At 40.9% G+C, this 19,068-nt stretch overlaps 1 protein-coding gene across 1 annotated transcript in view; it reads right to left on the reverse strand.

The window, feature by feature from the left end:
• Positions 1-2,242: 2,242 nt before the first annotated feature.
• Positions 2,243-19,068, reverse strand: part of NDUFS2 (NADH:ubiquinone oxidoreductase core subunit S2) — a 41,591-nt gene continuing 24,765 nt past the window's right edge. The window contains exons 11-14 of the mRNA XM_069218283.1: positions 18,125-18,220; positions 13,775-13,858; positions 8,341-8,398; positions 2,243-2,837 (exon numbers count right to left, since the gene is read on the reverse strand). Coding sequence (XP_069074384.1) covers positions 2,800-2,837; positions 8,341-8,398; positions 13,775-13,858; positions 18,125-18,220 — 276 coding nt within the window. The 3' untranslated portion in view covers positions 2,243-2,799. The remainder of the gene's footprint in view (positions 2,838-8,340; positions 8,399-13,774; positions 13,859-18,124; positions 18,221-19,068) is intronic.

A 19,068-nucleotide genomic window follows, 5' to 3' on the forward strand; every position in this document is an offset into this window, starting at 1 on the left:
ATGCCTGGGGAGAATTCAAAGGTAAGGAATCTGCATCTAAAAGTCTCTATCAGATTTATGATGTTACTACATTTTCTCACAATGGTGAATGATATTCCGTCTCAATCTGATACCACGTCTGTTGACTTTGCACTTACATGGGCTTCTGCATTTATGTTATTTTTCATCTACAATTGTCATAATACCAGCCTTGATGTTGCAAGAGGCATGACTTTGCATCTAAATGTGTTTTTGCATCCACACTTGTTAATGTTGCACCAAAGGTGAGCCGCATCTAAAAAGTCGAAGATGGACAATGGGTGTTAATGAGTGTCACATATGCAAGTGGAGGCTATCAACTGATTGAACCTCTACAGGAAGATAGACCTGGCATTGGGACTGTGATTACAGACACACACACAATCATGTATAACTTGTGTGAAAGGTTCACTGAGGCGCAACGTTCTCTCTTTCTTCCCAGTGCACCCTCCGATCGTATCTATTCCACTGCAGACATCCCCAAGGGGTTTCGGCCAACCCCTCCTCAAAATTAGGTTTGCATTTTTGCTAAGTGTTGGGTCTTCCAAACAATATGTTTGTTTTTTTGTCTTTAAGGAAATTTTATACTCAGTTATATCCTGGTATATAGAAAAAGCCGATTGAAAACACACTTACTTGTATATACAATTTTCTTTTTATTGATCCCATAGTTCTTGAAGATTAGCCTGCATTTAATTTGTATCGGGTTGGTACAGTCTACACATGTTTCACCCTGTTACAGTGCCTGAAAGGCTGGGGCTTTATCAAGACTTGTGTTCAGTTTAAACTTCCTTAATGAACCATAGCACTCAATATTCTATCCAAGTATTAAGATGGAACCAAGGTCTGTGATAAACTTATTCCATGTCGGGAAAACCACCAAAGTTAATAATCGCTGCGGTCCGCGTTGGCGTGTATTGCAGCCCTCACAGACACCCTTATGACTGTACGCACTTGAGTTGATTGAGGGCAAAGTTGGGCTTTTGTAACATATCTGCCAGAACTGAGTAGCATAAAGCCACATAGGATTTAAAGGAAACAAACCGGCTAGCACCATATTAAGCCATGATTTGTATCACTTTAGGCAAGAGAATATCCTTTACAGAGCGTAGCAGTAAACTATCTTGCATTGTACTGCGTTGTGCAGCAAAGGTGGGTTCTCCTACTGTGCAAGGAATGTGCTAGCCATAAAGCGAAAATCATGCAAATGTCTTAATGCATTTCACACAGAAATGCTGAAGCGAACCAGGTGCAATACTGTTCCATTCATAATAGATTGCAAATGCTTTTCCCAATCGTCGCTGGGCTAAGAGCATTCCTGGCCTAAGCAGTTCAGTTAACACCGCTAGGTGTGTAGTAGGACACCGGAAAGCAAGTCCATGCCATCAATAACCTGTGGAGGGACCCTATGAACTCAGATGTGTTGATCCTTGCAAAAACTGGAGCGTCCAGGGAAATAGGTAACCTTAAGCCCTACCTCGTACAACTTCATGTTTAGATATGGACTCAAGGTAAATTGCTGATATACAAGTAAAATGATCGCTTAGGGAGAGGCTTGTATCAGAGGTCACATTCCACTTTGTGGAAGAGGGAGGGAAATGAGGCAGCCTGCTCCCTTCCAAAGAGCCCTCGCTGGCCAGCCATGGAGTCTTAACCACTGGCTTCCATGTCATTGTTTCTCTTGGTACCTTCTGTCTTCTTCTCTCACCATTCCAATCACCTCTTAAACTCACTCTCTACCATTAAAAAATGTTAAAAGTTTGCCTACCCAGAATGCACTACGAATCCCCCTGCATGTTAGTGAAGCATCTTTCCCATCTGTTAGTCCTTGCTCTGAAACTTTCCAATCCCCCTTATCTTTTCATGGCAACCCTAGGTGCTTCACTCTGCTACCTTCTGGTTATGGTGGCTCAAGAGCACCTAATATGCTTTTTAAGACTGTGATGGATTAGTGTACTACTGAAATTCAGAAAGGTGGAGAAGACCTTGCCTCCAACAAATGTACACAGAAAGTCTCCACCCAAGAAGTAGAACACACCTCTGATAGGTGGAGATGACCACGAACATACGCACAGCTACACAGAAGCACAAAAGGGGAAATTACTGATCTTTCTACAACTAAATGCTCATGCATAGATATTCTTTCATGAAAAGCACCCATCTAGGCACTACCTACGAAAAAGCGCAACCCAAAAGTACTTCAGCACATTGACAGCAGAATAAATACAGTATTTGTACATTTTTATTAGTCATTAATAATACAATAGTTTTTTCCAGGGTTTAATGATTAATTTGTGCACACAAGAATTCGACACTTTTATGTCCACACCTTCAAACACTATGTTTTGGGAAGCCAGACTAAATTATGCACTGGAAGCATAAGATTTTAACTTTAATTATTTGCATAACCACCCTTTATGAGACATCGCTCTGGACTACCAATGGTAATTTACATAAAACTTCAAGTAAAACGTGATATTCCTTTGTGTAATGTCCTCTTTGTGAAGTATAAGAAAGGAAAAAACGAGAACTACCCTTACATGACAAATGTTTTATTTTAAGCTTTTAACGCCCTCCTATAATGTCAAAAGAAGGAACTGGGTCTATGTAGCTGTTTAAATAAGATGCCTCTTTAACAAGCACTTGGTTGCGGGTGAATCCCCAGAACATAAGGAGAGCACACAAACATGCAGAGCGCACTGACAGTGTACATTCTGTAAAACAGAACTGATTATCTTCTCTTTCGAGACATCCTTTCAGTCGCCCTTGTTGGGTTGCTGCTTATCTGTCCACTTCCCCAAACACAATATCCTGAGTGCCTGCAGGAGAAAGTATAAAAAGACAGGCAGAAAACAAAACAGTTTTAGTATTTTTTTTCTTTTGTGGTGGCCTCCTGCCTTTCCCAAGTCTTTTAGTGAGCACAGATAAACCTCTGCTAACAGCACTCCATAATGTATATGTCTATAAACCTGATGAATTCATATGAAATCTAAAAAAAATAAGGTTTAAGCACAGAAACATAGCACAACACAACACTTTTGGCGGTCAATGTAAATGCAAGCTGAATTAAGTCTTCCCTTTTGTAAACATTCCTTCCTAAAATGCACAACTACCTGACATTAAAATGTTATTCACCAAACTTAGCTTGTGAGGAGTGTTCGTGGATCCCCTCATCAGCTACATCATAAAGAACAGGTTAGTTACTTTCTGTAACTTTCCTTCTGATGGGTGTGTTGGCTTCTGTCTTAATGTCTTAATTAACCTCCGGGAAAAAAAAATGGAAGATTTTGAATCAATTTTGAGTCAATGACTCCAGGTGCACCCCCTAAGCAGGCGCCTTGCGACCACTATAAGTAACATGGCAGGTTGTACATATGATGCTTGAGGACAACTGACATCAGTTCTGTCTACGTTTTCCACACCATCAAGACAAAAATGGGGAGTAATTTGCAGCAGCTACTGCATTTATCAGAGCGAGTGTTACCAAGGGTAATTATCTTATTCTTCTAATGCAAAATACCAGCAAATTCCTTAAAAGAACCATTCACAATGCTGCTCTGCCAAACTGGGACTTGAACAGAACTTTTGAGACAAACAAATTAATTATCTTCAGTAAATATCTCTCTGGTGCATACCCTAACTGCAGATTCCTGACCTTTAGAATAGTCCACAAATGCCAACCTTAGTCCAGAAGTTCCCCAAATGCCAAACTTAGTCCAGACGTTTTACAGCAGTGTTCCAATGCACCACTAGATAAGGTCTTGAGGCTTCTGCGTAAACAGATTTTGTGACCAACACCCGGCTGCAAGGATGACATCCACAACCTGAGGAGGCACATCAAATGCAGTCAAGTGAGGCTGCTCAACCTACAAGCCTGGAGGTGAAGATTGTGCAGGCACAGGCAGAGTACGCTGCTATGACAGAAGATCAGCCTTAAGGAGAAATGCTTATGCCTAGAAGTTGATGGTACCACAACCTTCTGGGCAAATCCGAAGCCACTAGGATGATTTGGGCAGATCATTTGTGATTTTCAGAACTCAGGGCTGAAGAGGCAGCTACGGAGAAGACATAAAGGAGTCTTGTGTTACACTCTAATCTCAATTTTTCTCCTAGGAACAACATTCTTGGGAACTCCAACACACAGATGCTTTGATATGGCACATTCTCAACTGTGGTAAAAAAAAAAAAGAGCTAGCCAAGGCTCCCCTGACTGTCAGAAAACATCCTGCACCACTTCAGGGTGCAACTGTCAGCTGTCACTGACAAAGCTCGTCCCTCCTGGCGTTAAATACCCTGCCAGCTGGTTCATGATCAGGGAAATGCACTGACGCTCTGGCCAACCATAGAGGCACAAGGCCCAAGACCACCCTGCTTGTTGCAGTACCATATTGTGGTAGTGTTGTCCCAGAAAACCTGCACCTGCCTTCCATTGATGGATGGCAGAAAGGTTTTAAATTCCAGGCAGCTAGCCAGCACTTCTAACAGATTTATGTGAAACAGAGTTTACACTAGAGACCTGAGTCCTCTTATTGCTACCTCTCCAAGTGACATCCCCAGCTCAGCGGGGAAACATCCATCACCACCATGGGTTCTGGGTGGGAGAAGAGTTCTGCTGCTGGTCAATTTGGGAGACAACAGCCATCACTGCAGATCTGTGCACTCTCCTATGAAACCTGAATGACATTTGTCATGGTTCCTTGGTGCTAGCCAACTGAAAATTCAGCTCCCACTGCAGAATCTGTATATGCCACTTGACAACGGGACAAGAATGATGGCGGAGGCCAGCAGGCCATGAAGACTCAGAGCTTCCATTTCAGAGATCCATGACTTAGGTTGAAACACGGATATCATACCCCGAATGTCATGGACTTGTTGCGAGGGAGGAAATGTCCGGAACTGCACTCAATCAAGAAGAGTTCTGATGAAAAGAAGCCTCTGTGAAGAGCTCAGGTGTGACTTTGGCTCATTGATTGAGGAAAAAAAAATTCTCCAAACATTAGACATCATCTGGAGACGTCTATGATTGACTGTGCAAGTCTGCTTCCAACTGCCAGTCTTTGAGGTAAGGGAAAACTGGTACCCCCAACCATCGAAGATGGGCAGCACCCACCGCCCTCACAGCCTCCCTTGAACTACAGGTAACATCTGTGGGACTGCAGGAAGGGCACATGAACGTACGCTGTCTGCAGGTTCAAGGCAATCATCAAGCTGACCAGGTCTAAGGCAGAATGAACTTGGGGCACTGTGAGCATTTTCAATTTCTCCTTCAGCAGGAAGGCATTCTTAGGGCACGGATGTGAAACAGGACACAGGCATCCATCCTTCATCTGCTGAGTAAACAGTGGGAGTCACAACCTGTCCCTGTTTCGAAGCCCAGCAGCCTCTCAATGACTCTTTGGCCAGTAGGTGGAACACCTCTTGCTGCAACATTAATAGGAACTCTTCTGAAAGTTGCTCTGATGTGGGAGGAAGTTGAGGTAAGTCATAAAGGAACAGTAAGGGCACAGTCCTTTAGTATGATGTTGAGAACACATCTGTCAAAAGAAATGGCCTGCCCCTCTGGAAGAAAATGTCTGATCCTTTGTGAAGCAGTGTACCAGGTGACCTGCACTAGGTCTGCTTGTTCTCCATCCCTGGCTACAAAAGGACTGGGGTGACTGCTAAAGTAGTGGTGGGGAGTGTAGATGTATATTTCTCTGCCACCTGGAGCAGCCTTGGAAGAGTTGGGCTGCTGAAGAAACTGCTGGGCAGAGGTTGAAAGGCTCAAAAATGCACTGTGGCTCTGCTTTTTTTTTTTTTTTTAAAGTGTTCAAGGTCAAAATCAGCCGTTTCGCCAATGATACAAGAGCTATCAAATGGCTTCTCAATTAAAGAATGGCTACACGTCCCCAGAAAGCAAGAGGATCACATCCATGCATGGTGGCCGACTACCACACTAGTGCCAATAGCTCGCCTCAAGCAGCTAGTAGTATATAGGCCAGTCCTAATTACATTTATCTACATCTTGGCTTTCTTGAATGGTTTGAGCCAAAAAAGGACCGCTGTTCAGATCTTGTTGGCCAGGTCCTAGAGGCATCTGTGTGTCGAAGGAGCGCAGGGAACACTTTAGGGTTGACTTTGATAGTGGAATCTTGGACCACAAAACTCTTATGTAGATTTATCTGATGATCATTTACTGTGGGAATCTTGAAGGCCGCTTTTAATCATCTTAAAGTTCTAGCCTGCTCCTAGCCTTAGAATCTGAACTGGAATATCACTCAATTTAGAGTGGAGATCAGATCAGCTGTCTCATATGCCACTACCCACTGCTATAAACCGTAACGATGAGAATCGTTCTACTCGAATCCATTTATTCTTGGTCTTGGCAAGAGTCTTGCTTATGTTAGAATGCACCCTTACTTGCATGGAGTAGTTCTACAGTATAAGGTGATGTAATCTAGGGAAGCCAGTGAACCTTAGTGGTTTGACTGCATGCACAGCTATCATTCATGTAGGACCCAGATGGGCCATGCGTGTCTGAGAAGCAACTTCTTTGTGTTAGGCACATAGTTCCTACTTTGAACTGAGTCATGGCGCACATGTCACTGCAGCAACAACCTGTTCATGATTTTAGAAAATACATATAATGCATTTAACATGTTGCGTTGTGACTTGCATGGAGGGCAAAAAGAGGCATAACTGAGTCTCTATGACAGGCTTTCGTCGTGCTTTTAGCCACACAGAAAATATGTCACCCTACATGCACATATACAAAGACACATACAGTCCCAGCAGACAGGGAAAATGCACACTCATAAAAAGTTGGTGCCTGCTTTTTTGACTTCTGATAGGGCAAACGTGTGCATGATCGATCAAGCCTGAAAACGCCATAACCTTACATACTGCACTCTCTGAAGTTTGTGCAGCATGTCAGATATGTATTATGAAAATGTGTAGTTGTGTAGTAACAGCCATTGCCAGACATGCACAATAGAGCCAGTGCAGCCTTCTGCTGCGATTGAGACATTGCAGCTCTTACATGCAAAGAGATTATCAGCTAAAAAACTGTAGAATGTCAAGTAATTTGTGGCAGAGTGAGGCAGCGAATCAGCGCATTGGTGACTATGGATGAGCTGTCACAGTCCAACATTTTCCATGGATCCTGCTGCAGTGTTCATAGGTTTACAAGATGTTCTCAGTCTATCATTTAGGCACTTGCTTCAGTCTTTTAAACGGACTACAGGCACCATCTGTCTGCATGAGGCTGAGAAAAGGGTACATTATCCTCCGAGCCAACGGGCGTTGGCCTTGGGCCTTATAGTGACCTTAGGCATCAGATAACTAAGCACCCGGGACTGTGCTCTAGCAGATTAAGGTGGTCACACCTATTTTAGAACCCTGTGCCACCTTGAAGTGGGCGTCAGCACTGCTGTACGAGCACATACAGCGAGACACTGACGGGAGCAGCTTGAAAGAACACCCACTGAGGGAGGAAGCAAAGAGACCTGCATCCCCTGTCTATAGTCTGGATCCTAGCACCAAAGTTAAAGAAATCCCACATTGCTCAGAAACAGAATATGGCCAATCACCTGAAGGTAATCTCATAAGGCATGCACCAACAAGAATCGCATATGAAACATGAGTTGTTGAGAAACTATACACTGGTAACACGAGCTAAAATCTCCACGTGCATTATCTCAAGCCTGTGACCCTCAGCGGATATATGAGTCTAGACAAATGCAAGTTAAGTTAATGATACGAAGCCCACAGCCACAATAAGGGTGCTCGGTGCCTGGAGAACAAGTGTGAGCAGAGGGAGTCCAAAGGTTTGATGGCGGACCCAACTCCATCCAGAGTAAGAAATGACCAAGATATGGAAGATGGCAGCATCCGGACTCAGAATTCAGATTCACAATCACAATCTTTTAATTCATAAAACAAGTGTTTATGCATAAAGTGAAGATCACATAAGTCTTGCAGAAGAATGAGTACTTTGTGAAAGAGTGACCTACAGAATTATCGTAGCATTTACAGACTCTTAGTAGATGCTTGGTATAAAAATGTTTGTTAGAATTAATACCACAATGGTGGTGACGTTTTTAAGAAAAGGCTTTCTACCTTTGACTTATAACGAAGTTTTAGCACACGTATTTTCTGTGTATAATTTAATATGGCAGTTCAGGTCTTTTTTAGGCAAATGGTAACAAGTAGAATTTATCTAATGAGCCGAAACAAATAGCTATATCCAGTTAAAGTCTCCCATCACAAACAGATAATATTTTAAACAGGTTTATGTATAGAAGATCAAACGTTGGAGGATCATTCCAGATACAAGGTACCTACCTATGATTGCCACAACATCTGCCAGCATGTGTCCTTGCGCCATCTTATCCAAGCCAGCCTATAGAGGAAAAGCCAGATGTAAGAGGCTTGCTTAACAACTTGTGCTTTTATTCATTGAACACCACATTGAAATCAACATATCCTAATATAAAAAATAAACCTGAAATGTGAACATTCACGCACATCAGCAGGTAAGATCATTATATCCCTCAATTGGGAAGAAAATGCACTTTTTTCATCAGTCGTTGCATTTTAGGATAACACATTGCAAACAATAAAACGGAATACATTCATTGGCAGGACTCAAATTGTGACATACGCACGATGCATTTTTTTTGCACACTCAAGCTATCTTTCTCCCTACCATGACGCAGCCCAGCTGGAGTAGCTGTTTCGATTACAGTATGAACAAAGACTTAAAGCTTAAGCGGGTCAACACAACATTTTAATCCTGCCGAGGTTCATAAACTGAATACCAATAAATCGGGAAATGTCAACAACAGCTATTTAAAGGGTTTTCCCATGACCAAAACTGTGATATACATGAAAAACTCATTAGATTCCTTGATATAAACTCTGCACATCAGTATCTCCCTCCTGCCCCACTCCAATCCAAAACAATCTGCCACTATCCAAAACAATCTGCCCATTCCTGTCTGCCTCACTCCAATCCAAAACAATCTGCCCCACTCTAATCCAAAACAATCTTCCCCACTCCAATACAAAACAATTTTCCAAACTCCAATTGGCGCCACTTTAATACAAAACAATCTGCCCCATTTTCATCCAAAACAATCTGCCCCATTTTCATCCAAAACAATCTGCCCCACTCTAATCCAAAACAACCTGCGATACTCCAACCTGCCCCATTTCAATCCAAATCAATCTGCCCCACTCCAATCCACTTTACCCCAATCATTTCACCCCACTCCATCCCAATTCACCCCATACCAATCCAATCCACCCCAGTCCAATCTATGCCACTCCAATCCAGCACACCTCACTGCAATCCACCCCACCATAATCTACTCCAATTCACCCCACTCCAGGCCTATCCAGCCCCCTCTACTCCAATATATCCCAACCCACTCCAATTCAACCCACCCTACTCCAATCCTTGTGCTCTCTTCTGCTGCAGTTATTTCCGACGTGTTTAAGAACTATACTATACACCCGGCAGTTATGGACACACAGCGTGTCCGGGCTTGACTAATGAGCTTTTCTGACACATTTAGGGATAGGTCAGAGCACACATGATGCCAAGTTTTGATTATCCTCAACAATCATTTCTATGACAACCTCTTAATAGTTATCCAGTGATTAATTACCAGTTCTCACTGCTATTGCATGTTTTTCACTTTTATCATAACTGTTTAAGGCTCGATTCATCTGCCCTTTTTAGCACTTTCTGTACCTTTCACATCAATAATAACTGACTGGCAGCCTGCTGTAACTTATTTTCCTGTATGATTGACAGTAAATTGTAATGTGCAACATATACATTCTAAGTAACTACTGTGAACCTGACTCTCTGAATTTTCACTGCAGCCTCATTCTTCCATCCAACTCTAATGAGAGGTTCATAAATCTGTTTATCTGTTATCAGAGCTTAAAAACCATGTGTGGAATGGCAAATATTTGTTGTCAGGAAAGGCTAGGTATCAGCTCACACTCGATCACTGGATGGAGGAGTAGTGAGGTACAGAAAGCAGGGGAGGGACAATTTGTTCTGCAACTCTATACGACCACACTGAAATACAGCATTAAACAATCTCCCAGAGAGCACTGTTCCAGTTCTTTCAGTGTTTGAAGGAGTGATGGGTAATGCGGTACACGCACCTTTTGGTTGGAAATGTGTGGCCAAATTATCAATATTTTTCACCGTATTCTACGCAGAACATGAGCACCGTTAATTGTCTGAGTGTTCAGCATGATTCAATCATGCGCAGGCTTGCTGCTTGAACCACCAATCTAAAATCACAAGCTGGAATGTTTGCCTTAATTTTCCTGAATAAATGCTGGTAAACAATAATTATGTGATCACGAAGCCTGCCCGCAGTAAGGTCAATGTCCATGCATTTGGATAGGGATACAGAAGCAGGAATAATAACTGAGATCCATTGCAGGGAGTCCTGATAAGGAGTCCAGAAGAGGCTATGCTCAACTTGTTTTATTAGGATTCATAAGACTTACATGTTTAATTTCCTTTACAGATCCATCTACAAGCCCTTTGCCTTCAACATAGACTCTCTTGCTTACTAAGTTCATTTTACAAGTCATCAACGCAGTACTCAAAAGAAAGAAACACAAGGCTATACAGTTGTTTAAAAAATATATTATTTCTGCCAGCCAAAGTGTGCATAAATTCCACTGACTCTTCAGTCTTATTGACCTATATCTCTGTTAGAGAAAGTTACACCCAACGGAGATGCACTTTTGGTTGAATAGTATTCATGCAACTTGCGCTAAATAGAATTCTGCTTCTGAACTCTATATCAAAAATACAACCACACCTGTCAGTTATTTGTAAACTACTGTAAGATCACAGTACATGCTATAAATGTATGATGAACTAACGTCAAGGGAGAAAATGTATCATATTTATCCATAAAAAGATTCAGTTTACAGTTCAGTGCTTTACAGTTTTTCAAAGCTGGTTAATAAATGCTAAATAAGCGAAACCACTGTCCATTTTGAGATATATTTCAGACTGAAGTCTGAACTTCCACAGATAACAGGTTAATACTTGCAAAACTGGAGATTTTGGTGCAGTGTATTGTAAAACATAAGACGCTGACCTATTTTAAATGAAGACATTTCCCTTTTGGTCGCACAACGTGCAGTTTTATAATGGCCTAAATGGAAACTATTTTTTTTAATTTCTAACAGGCGTTTTACTCCCCACGCCAGTCGAATTAGTGCTGTGCATGGTGAAGGGTTATATTTCAAGAACGCAGCTGGCTCTCATCAAACCGACCCAAGCAGATCTCTGCACTAAAAGCAATTTGTTCACAAGAAACGAAAATGTACCGAAGTCTTGCACAACAGATGAGTGATGCTGACAGTACTTCCACATTAAGCAATGTCAACCCTGCACAGCAAAATACCAATTCCAAGAATATGAAACTGACTGACTTCACTCAGTTTTGATAACTTTTGTAAATAGACCAACAAGTCACTACAGAGTTTACCACAGTGCAATACAAGCGAAAGCCAAACAAAGTCAGGCCAGTAGATACGTACGAGGGGAGAACAGTTTCATCAAAAGCCCATAAAGAAAACAATTCCCTGTGCTTGTGGAGTGAAGGTCCTCAAATCATGGTGTTACTTTTGCAAGCGGACCTGAGGAGAAGAATTAAATTCTTGCCCTTGACTGCCAATAACACTTGGTTAGCCAAGACAGGACACAGTCTCCACGAGACAGAGTGTAATTTTCATTGTGTTACCTCGTGCATTTACACAAAAACTGGACCCTAAAAACAATGTGGTGATATATCGTTTCTATAGTATATTTTCATAAAGATTAACCATATAAATTACATTTCGGCCATCTAGCCTATTAGCTATTCATTTGGTTTAGGAAGAGCTGCATCCCATCATCTGAATATTAGTTAACATGATGCATTAACGTCACACAGAAAGATGCAGCAAAGGTACTGTTTTCTCGGAAAATAACTCAGATTCCAAGGCCCAGTGTGTGGTTCCTCTATTTCTCTTACAGCTGCCACTGAAAATGGAGATCCATCAAGTTCAGCTGTTAACAAGATGCGGAGAACAGTCACCCTCAATTAGTAAAAAGTCTAGTGATTGATGAATTTAAGAGCCGTGAAACAAATCTCACTCAGGAACTAGAAGCAAGTCGAGAAAAGGCTAGGTTTGGTGAACTAAAGCCTGAAACTGGTACCAATCTGCTTTCAGTTTCCTTATCAAATGGCTACGTTTTGCCCAAAAACACAGTGTAGCAGTTTATACCAAAAAGAAATTCCAGGGTTCCACGATCAAGAAGGAGGGATTTTTCACTTCCAGCAGGTTCCTCCAGCTAGTGAAACGCCCTACCACGGCACTGAAAGCCAAAATAGAGAACTGCCCTGGATATATCAGGGTACTCGGTCTGTTGTGGTGCCTTACCTGAATGTTTTTGAAAATAGCAACAATCTAGAGATATTACTGTCTGGTTTTGTGAAATCAAAACAAAAAAAGATGCCAGAGAGAGTTCTACAGGACGCTTATAGAAATTAGGAGTTTGCCTTTTCTAGGCCCTGGGCTGTCTGTGATTAGGAAAGCAGGTAGGGACCTTGGTGCTCACTAGTCAGTACTTGTGCTGAAGCTTGGTAAGAAAATGACAAGCCTGGAGAGTCATCCTGCCGGATTATCCGTGTCTAAATTTTAAAACTACTAGCAGCATCTTTCCAGTTAGTGGTATCTAACTTTGCCCCAAGATGAAACTCCTAGTAACTTGTAATCCTAGTTCTCGATCATGTGCGGATAACCAAAACAGAAATCTATTTCCAAAAAGTGCTTAACTCTTCATCTGAGAAAATGCTTCTCCTTTTTTATTTAATTCAAACTAGAATTTCGCAAAACAGTAAACAATCCTTCTTCAATTATCATTTAAAAAAAAGAGAACACAAATGGGTGGACGCCATTTAAGGAACTGAAATCTGCCACTTTTAAGAGGTCAGGCTTCTTCAGAATCCCATGGAACACAGTGGATTTGCAGCCAGTTCATTTTTTTGGCCAAGTTAGAGAAATATTCTTATTCACCATAACCTTTTTTCTTGGAACCCAGAACATATGTATTTGTAGTTATTTACTTGCTAAACAGCACCCTACAATAGCACCACTGAGGAAGGTTGTAATGATATCCATGTTGCCTGAGCTTCATTAATGTGATCAAAATACACTACACATGGTAAACTGAGCTGCATGGTCTCATCAATATCGAATTCTGGAAGTAAACCACAGGGACAGCTAAGGTGTTGTGATTAGGCATCAACTGAAAGTTTTTCTTAACACCACAAAATTGAATTGGACAGTATTTTGAAGTAACAGTTCTGAACTCATCTCTTTGAAGTTACAGACAAAAAAAAATGATCAGCAGCCAAATAAAAAAGCCTAAATTGTTTTCATGGGCAGAATTACCAAGCAGGAACAGGAAAACAATGTTAAGGGGTTTCTAGAGCAAACAGTGAAAGGAAATTACCCATCTCTTCCACACAGTGATGCCAAGACTAAGCCGTTAGGGAATGAGCAGATCCTCCAATTGTGGATTCCGAATTAAACTCAAGTACTAAAGGTCGTACAATTGCTTCCATGCAATTTCACGAGACTGCATCCATTCTTGCACGTACAAATATAAAGTCTAGATGTAGGACTATATTTTGTGATCACCATTTACAGGCACAGGCAACAGTAAAATCCAAATGAATCTTACCAAGTGAGCAAAACCTGGTGCTTTGATTTTGCAGCGATAAGGTCGACTACTGCCGTCTGAGACAAGGTAGACACCAAATTCACCCTGTAAACAAGCAAAAAACCAAACCAGTTACACAGAGAACTATATCCAGCTACCAATGACAATGCACATACCCTAGAAGGCTGCATATATGCATACAAACAAATGAAGTTGAGCAGATTGCAGAAAATGACTTTTTTCTACAGTGATTGAATTATTTAAATATAATTAGAGTGTGGCGTTTCATATAGTAATTTATAGCAAGGATTACAACTTACTTAATTTTAACATTTTTATGGTACCATCATGTTTTGTGTGGAAATCCACTAAAACAGGAAGCTCAAAACAATACATCATAAGTTCCTTATTAACGAAGAAATTAGCAATGTTCTATGACATGGACGAAGAAACACTCAGTGTCAAGATCCTATTTTGATGTCAAACCAGTTTTGATCAAACGTTCACTAGGATGATAGTAAGTTCATAATGTCCTCATTTCTTGTTCGCCTTAGGATTTGTTTTTTACTTAAAACGGACTTATTCCTGCAGTACCCAGTGGGAATAAGATCAAAATAAGTTCATTTCTTGCATCACTTCACTCATCTTTTTAGTTGTCATCAAGTATTTAGGCTGTTTGTACTTTCTTGTATCTATATGTTTGTGATAAACAAAAAGGATAGAGCTTTGACTGCAATACACCCCCGACCCCCTACCACACACCCATATGTCAGATAATTGGTGTCCAACAGCTTATAAAGTGTTTGGATTAATAAAGGCATTTGTCAAATATCTCAATAGCACAGCATCATGAATACATCTGTGAAGGAGTGAAACGTCAACATCGAAGAAGCCATGTTAAAAAACAGTCAGGATAAAAAACATTTTACTTTTGTATAACTACAGTTCCCCCAATCTTGGCATTTTTCATTGATTCACAGGCTTTGAATTATTCACCAGACTGACTACCCCTGTTAAAAAGTTGTGCCCAGAGTATTCAAACACATACACTTAATTTAATAGCACAGGGTCTCTGCAACACAATTATTTGGATGTGACGGACAGCTGAAGAGATGAAGAGGCCTGTCCCTCCTCTATCCTACTGGCTATTTCTTCAGATTTTCACAACAGGTGAGGAGAAAAAACACTACTAAAGCCTTGTATGGAAGGAAAGGTCGTCAGTGTAACTCTATGAACGATACCAACACTAAAGAACAGCAGTGAGAGAGAAGTAGCACTTAGGAAATACCTGGCAAACAATGATATTATCGTTCTTGTGCCTCTTGTGTTTGGAACATTATCTGTCCGCTCAAGAACCAGGATGGATGAATAGTTTGCAAAGTTTTCACAACATGGTGTGGTCAGTGCACCATTTAACATCCACTGAATGTCGGAATTCCTCGAACAAGGAGCGAATGTGGTCAATGAATTACAAGATGATTACGGTGGGATTGTGTAGGATATTTACAAACACATTTGGTACTGGCTTGTAAAGCCACTTTCTCCTTAATGAATGTTTCACACGTTCTTTCACGGAGAAGGCCAGGCTGTCACCAGACTTTTTTTAGTTTTTTGAGGCAATAGGGCATCAGTCCTCAATGTAATGAATTAAGTTTTAGCTTTAGTTGGGGACTCCAAACACCGGTTAATGAAGTTTGGTAGGCGCTACTTTAAACAGAGGAGAAAAAGAGCTAAAAGGTGTTGCATAAACTGTGTAGGAACACATGATGATACAAATGTTTTACACCCGATTCTCTTCTAAATCTTGTTATGACAGCAAGGATCGATCAACCGCTACATGGATGGAGGAAAACCTGTGCCCTAAGTGCACCATCCCAGGATGTAGATATGGCAACAACTGAAGGAGCTTGAGGCAATAGTGGATACAACATTTGTATCCCTCGTTAGTAAGAGAGAGAGCACTTTTTTTCATGCTGATTATGTCAGGGTTTAAAGGAGTAATAATGCATAAGTCTGAAGGGGGGGTGGGGGAACAAATCAGTCATCCTTTGTTAGGAGCAGAGGATGGCAGTGTTACCCATTGGCTCATGGGTGAATTTGTTTTCGGTCTAATCTTCTCACGATGCATTTATTGGTAGAAGGAGTTGAGGATCTGATTCCTTGAATAGTAGGCACAGTATATGAGAGCGGATATCCAGATCCTGGATAAATCTATGTAATTGTTGTTGATTCCAACTCACAATCTAGTCCAGCTAGCATGACCAGCATGTGTAATCTGTTAAGAAAACAAAAAGGCCAGTATGATGCATTGAGGCATTGGCCTCGGTGGAAAGGGGGCCTAGGTTAAGAATAAGTTACACCACTAAGGCGGTCAAGAGCTCTTCAGAAATACGAGTGTTGTCACAAATGTATGCACTTGTGTTGGCAGCAATGTTCCCCGACGATGATATCCCATGACATAAGTATGTCTAAGAATGAAGCATTATCCCAGAAGTACAATTTCTCAAAACGGTGGAGGAAGGACTTTCTACATTTATCACAACTCCATATACAGATGTTGTACAAGAATTGTCACTGTCGGGGTAGGAATGGTTTGGGTGTTTGAGGAGGATATAATATATATAAAAAGTGTGCTTGTGCATACTATGGTTGTATTTGTAATGTCAAAAAGATTCAAAAGAAAAAAAAAAAAGAATTGTCACTGTCGTCTTTGGGGTCAACTCTGTTAAAGACGCCTGAGACACGTTATCGTACATGCACTGGAAACCGCTGAGGGGTGTGTGTAGGAATGAGGCTTGAGGAGCAAATTGTAACTATTCTTGCACGAGCCTAAGCCCAAGTGGCAACACTCGAACCTGATGGTGTTCTCGGAAGATGATGAAGAAACAAATATTTTTAGCGTATTGGTTGGAAACACTGATTTCTTCTAGCCCCAAAAATATTGGAAAAAAGAACCCTTGTTTTGATGATTTTCTGTGATTTTGCGATTGTCCCTTTCAAGAAAAAAAAAAAAAAAAAACCGAATTTTCTAAACACTTGAATACTTCTCTTATTGACTAAGGTTTGTGTTTTTTTTTGATTAACTGCAAAGTGTAGCTGAATTTAAAGGTAACCAGTATACCTCGGAGATACGGACAATGGCTCCTTATGCTGAGACATTCTACACTGTAAAGGTACGGGGAACGTGAGACGGCATTTTGAGTGGAGTCATGTTTGCCCTCTTGTTTCTTAGCTTCTTCATTGGCTAAGAATGCCCCCTACAGCAGACCCGCAGGGTTGCTGTAGTAGCTGTTACTGTAGGCAACCTGAGAAGATCGACCACACAACTACCAGTGGTGGTGGACATGCTGGGCGATGGAATTCGTCCCCCTGTTCCATGAAAGAAGTAGCCCCTTTCAGACTGAAGGGAGCCCAAGAATCTGTGCATGTCGTGCCCTATTTAATGTCACCACATGTTGTCACAAGTACATTAACTTTAATTTCTAGTAAGAAACAAGGCTATAAAGTGAGCCCTCGTCACCCAAAACCTTTTATTGTATCAACTGCTGAACCCGTTTTAAATAAAATGATATCAACAATATGACCTGATGTGTGCACATACCTCAAGGGCGGAGACACGCATTGCAAGATACAGTTAACATGCTTATGCAATCTCAACAAGACCTAAAATATAATACATGGGTGCACAAATTCTACGGAAGTTAATGGGTTTTCAAACGAGGATCAGTGTCTTGAGAAATCTGACCTCAAGTATTGCTTCAGTTACAGAGCGAAATGCATGCAGTGCATGCTCTGGAGTAGGAATCTACTCAATTACTCATTATCTAACCTAAAAGGCAGTCCTTGTGAAGAGCATCTGAGGTATTAGTTCCATAACTGGAGATTTATATCAGCCAAACAAATGAATCAAATGTCATAGGTAAGGCTAACTAATTCAGATTAGTTAAAAAGAAGATCTTCGCGTACAAAGGAAACACACAGGAAAAAAAACATTTATAATGGAATATATTAAAAGATAGGGTCCAGCCCACAGAAGTGTTCTGTCCTAAAAGAAAAAGAATAGAAGTCAAGATGGCACGTGCATGGCACGTGGTGAGGAAAGGTCCACTTTAGATTCTATCTTGTAAGTAACAGAGCCTTCTTTTGTGTAGATATTTTAGAAAAAGAAAATAACTAACAAAGCAGGTTTGGCTGACCAATCGCCCTTAAAATCAAAGACAAACTTGAGTATTAGCTCTTGTTATTAAAGTCTAGGCAAACAAAAAACAAAACAAATGTAGATGGAAATGTAAAGCTATTGAGATACAGATTAGGAAAGAACTCAGATGCTAATACTCAATTTTAACTCCTGAAAAAATTAAAATGTGGTACCTTAGGAGCTTCAATAGCAGTGTAGGTGGCTCCTGGTGGCACTTGATATCCTTCAGTATACAGCTTGAAATGGTGGATCAGCGATTCCATAGATGTCTAAGGCGAAACAAGAACTACATAAAACATATTCAAACATACATATCTATCATGACATCACTAAGACCAAACTGAGGTTTCTGAACACAACTGATACTAATGCTGTAACTAGTTAACCCAAAACCTCAACCTGACAGGTGTGCGCTGCTCCACACTCACCAGTCTTGGAAGAAATCACTTAAACACAATGCATGTTACGCAGTCATCCTGGACTCATTTTTCACAACTTCATAAACTATTATCATGATGGGACAGCATGCCATCTCTCACGTGTCCCCAAACACTTATGATATTCAATACAACAGACAGCATTTTTCGTTTTGGCAAAGCAGTTTACTGTGGACTTTTCAGGCGAAGTGTTTCCTGTGTGCTGTGGACCGTTTTGAGATCTAGTGTATTGAATGCATTCACAAACATATCCAAAGCATTTACAAATATGGTCCTAAATATAACTACGTAGTAATAGTTAGGACCATGTTTCCATAGAAAAAGTGTTTTTTGACTTACTATAACTTTGGCAGCGTCTGACGAATCTTCACTAAATTTTCAAAAAAAAGGTGCCCCAGTGAGCCTTTTTTCTGCATGGAAAGTTTTGGGGTGATTCCTCAAGCAGGAGTAGAGAAAAAGAGTGAGGGTGGTCTAAAAAGTTGTGTTTCCCAAGTTAATTTCCAAAGGACCTTTGAGCAAGGCTACAGCCGAACCACTGGACGGAATTCCACCACATTTGGCAGAAAGCTAGCTGTTGGTAAGCAGATTGTGCTTTTGGGTGTTTGGTGTAAATCCGTTCAGTAGTTTTTGAAATAATAAAGGGAAAATAAGTTTGTATATCTGAGGACGCAAATAATTTG

The sequence above is a fragment of the Pleurodeles waltl genome, chromosome 12, assembly GCF_031143425.1.
Source record: "Pleurodeles waltl isolate 20211129_DDA chromosome 12, aPleWal1.hap1.20221129, whole genome shotgun sequence".
Taxonomy (NCBI): Eukaryota; Metazoa; Chordata; class Amphibia; order Caudata; family Salamandridae; genus Pleurodeles; species Pleurodeles waltl.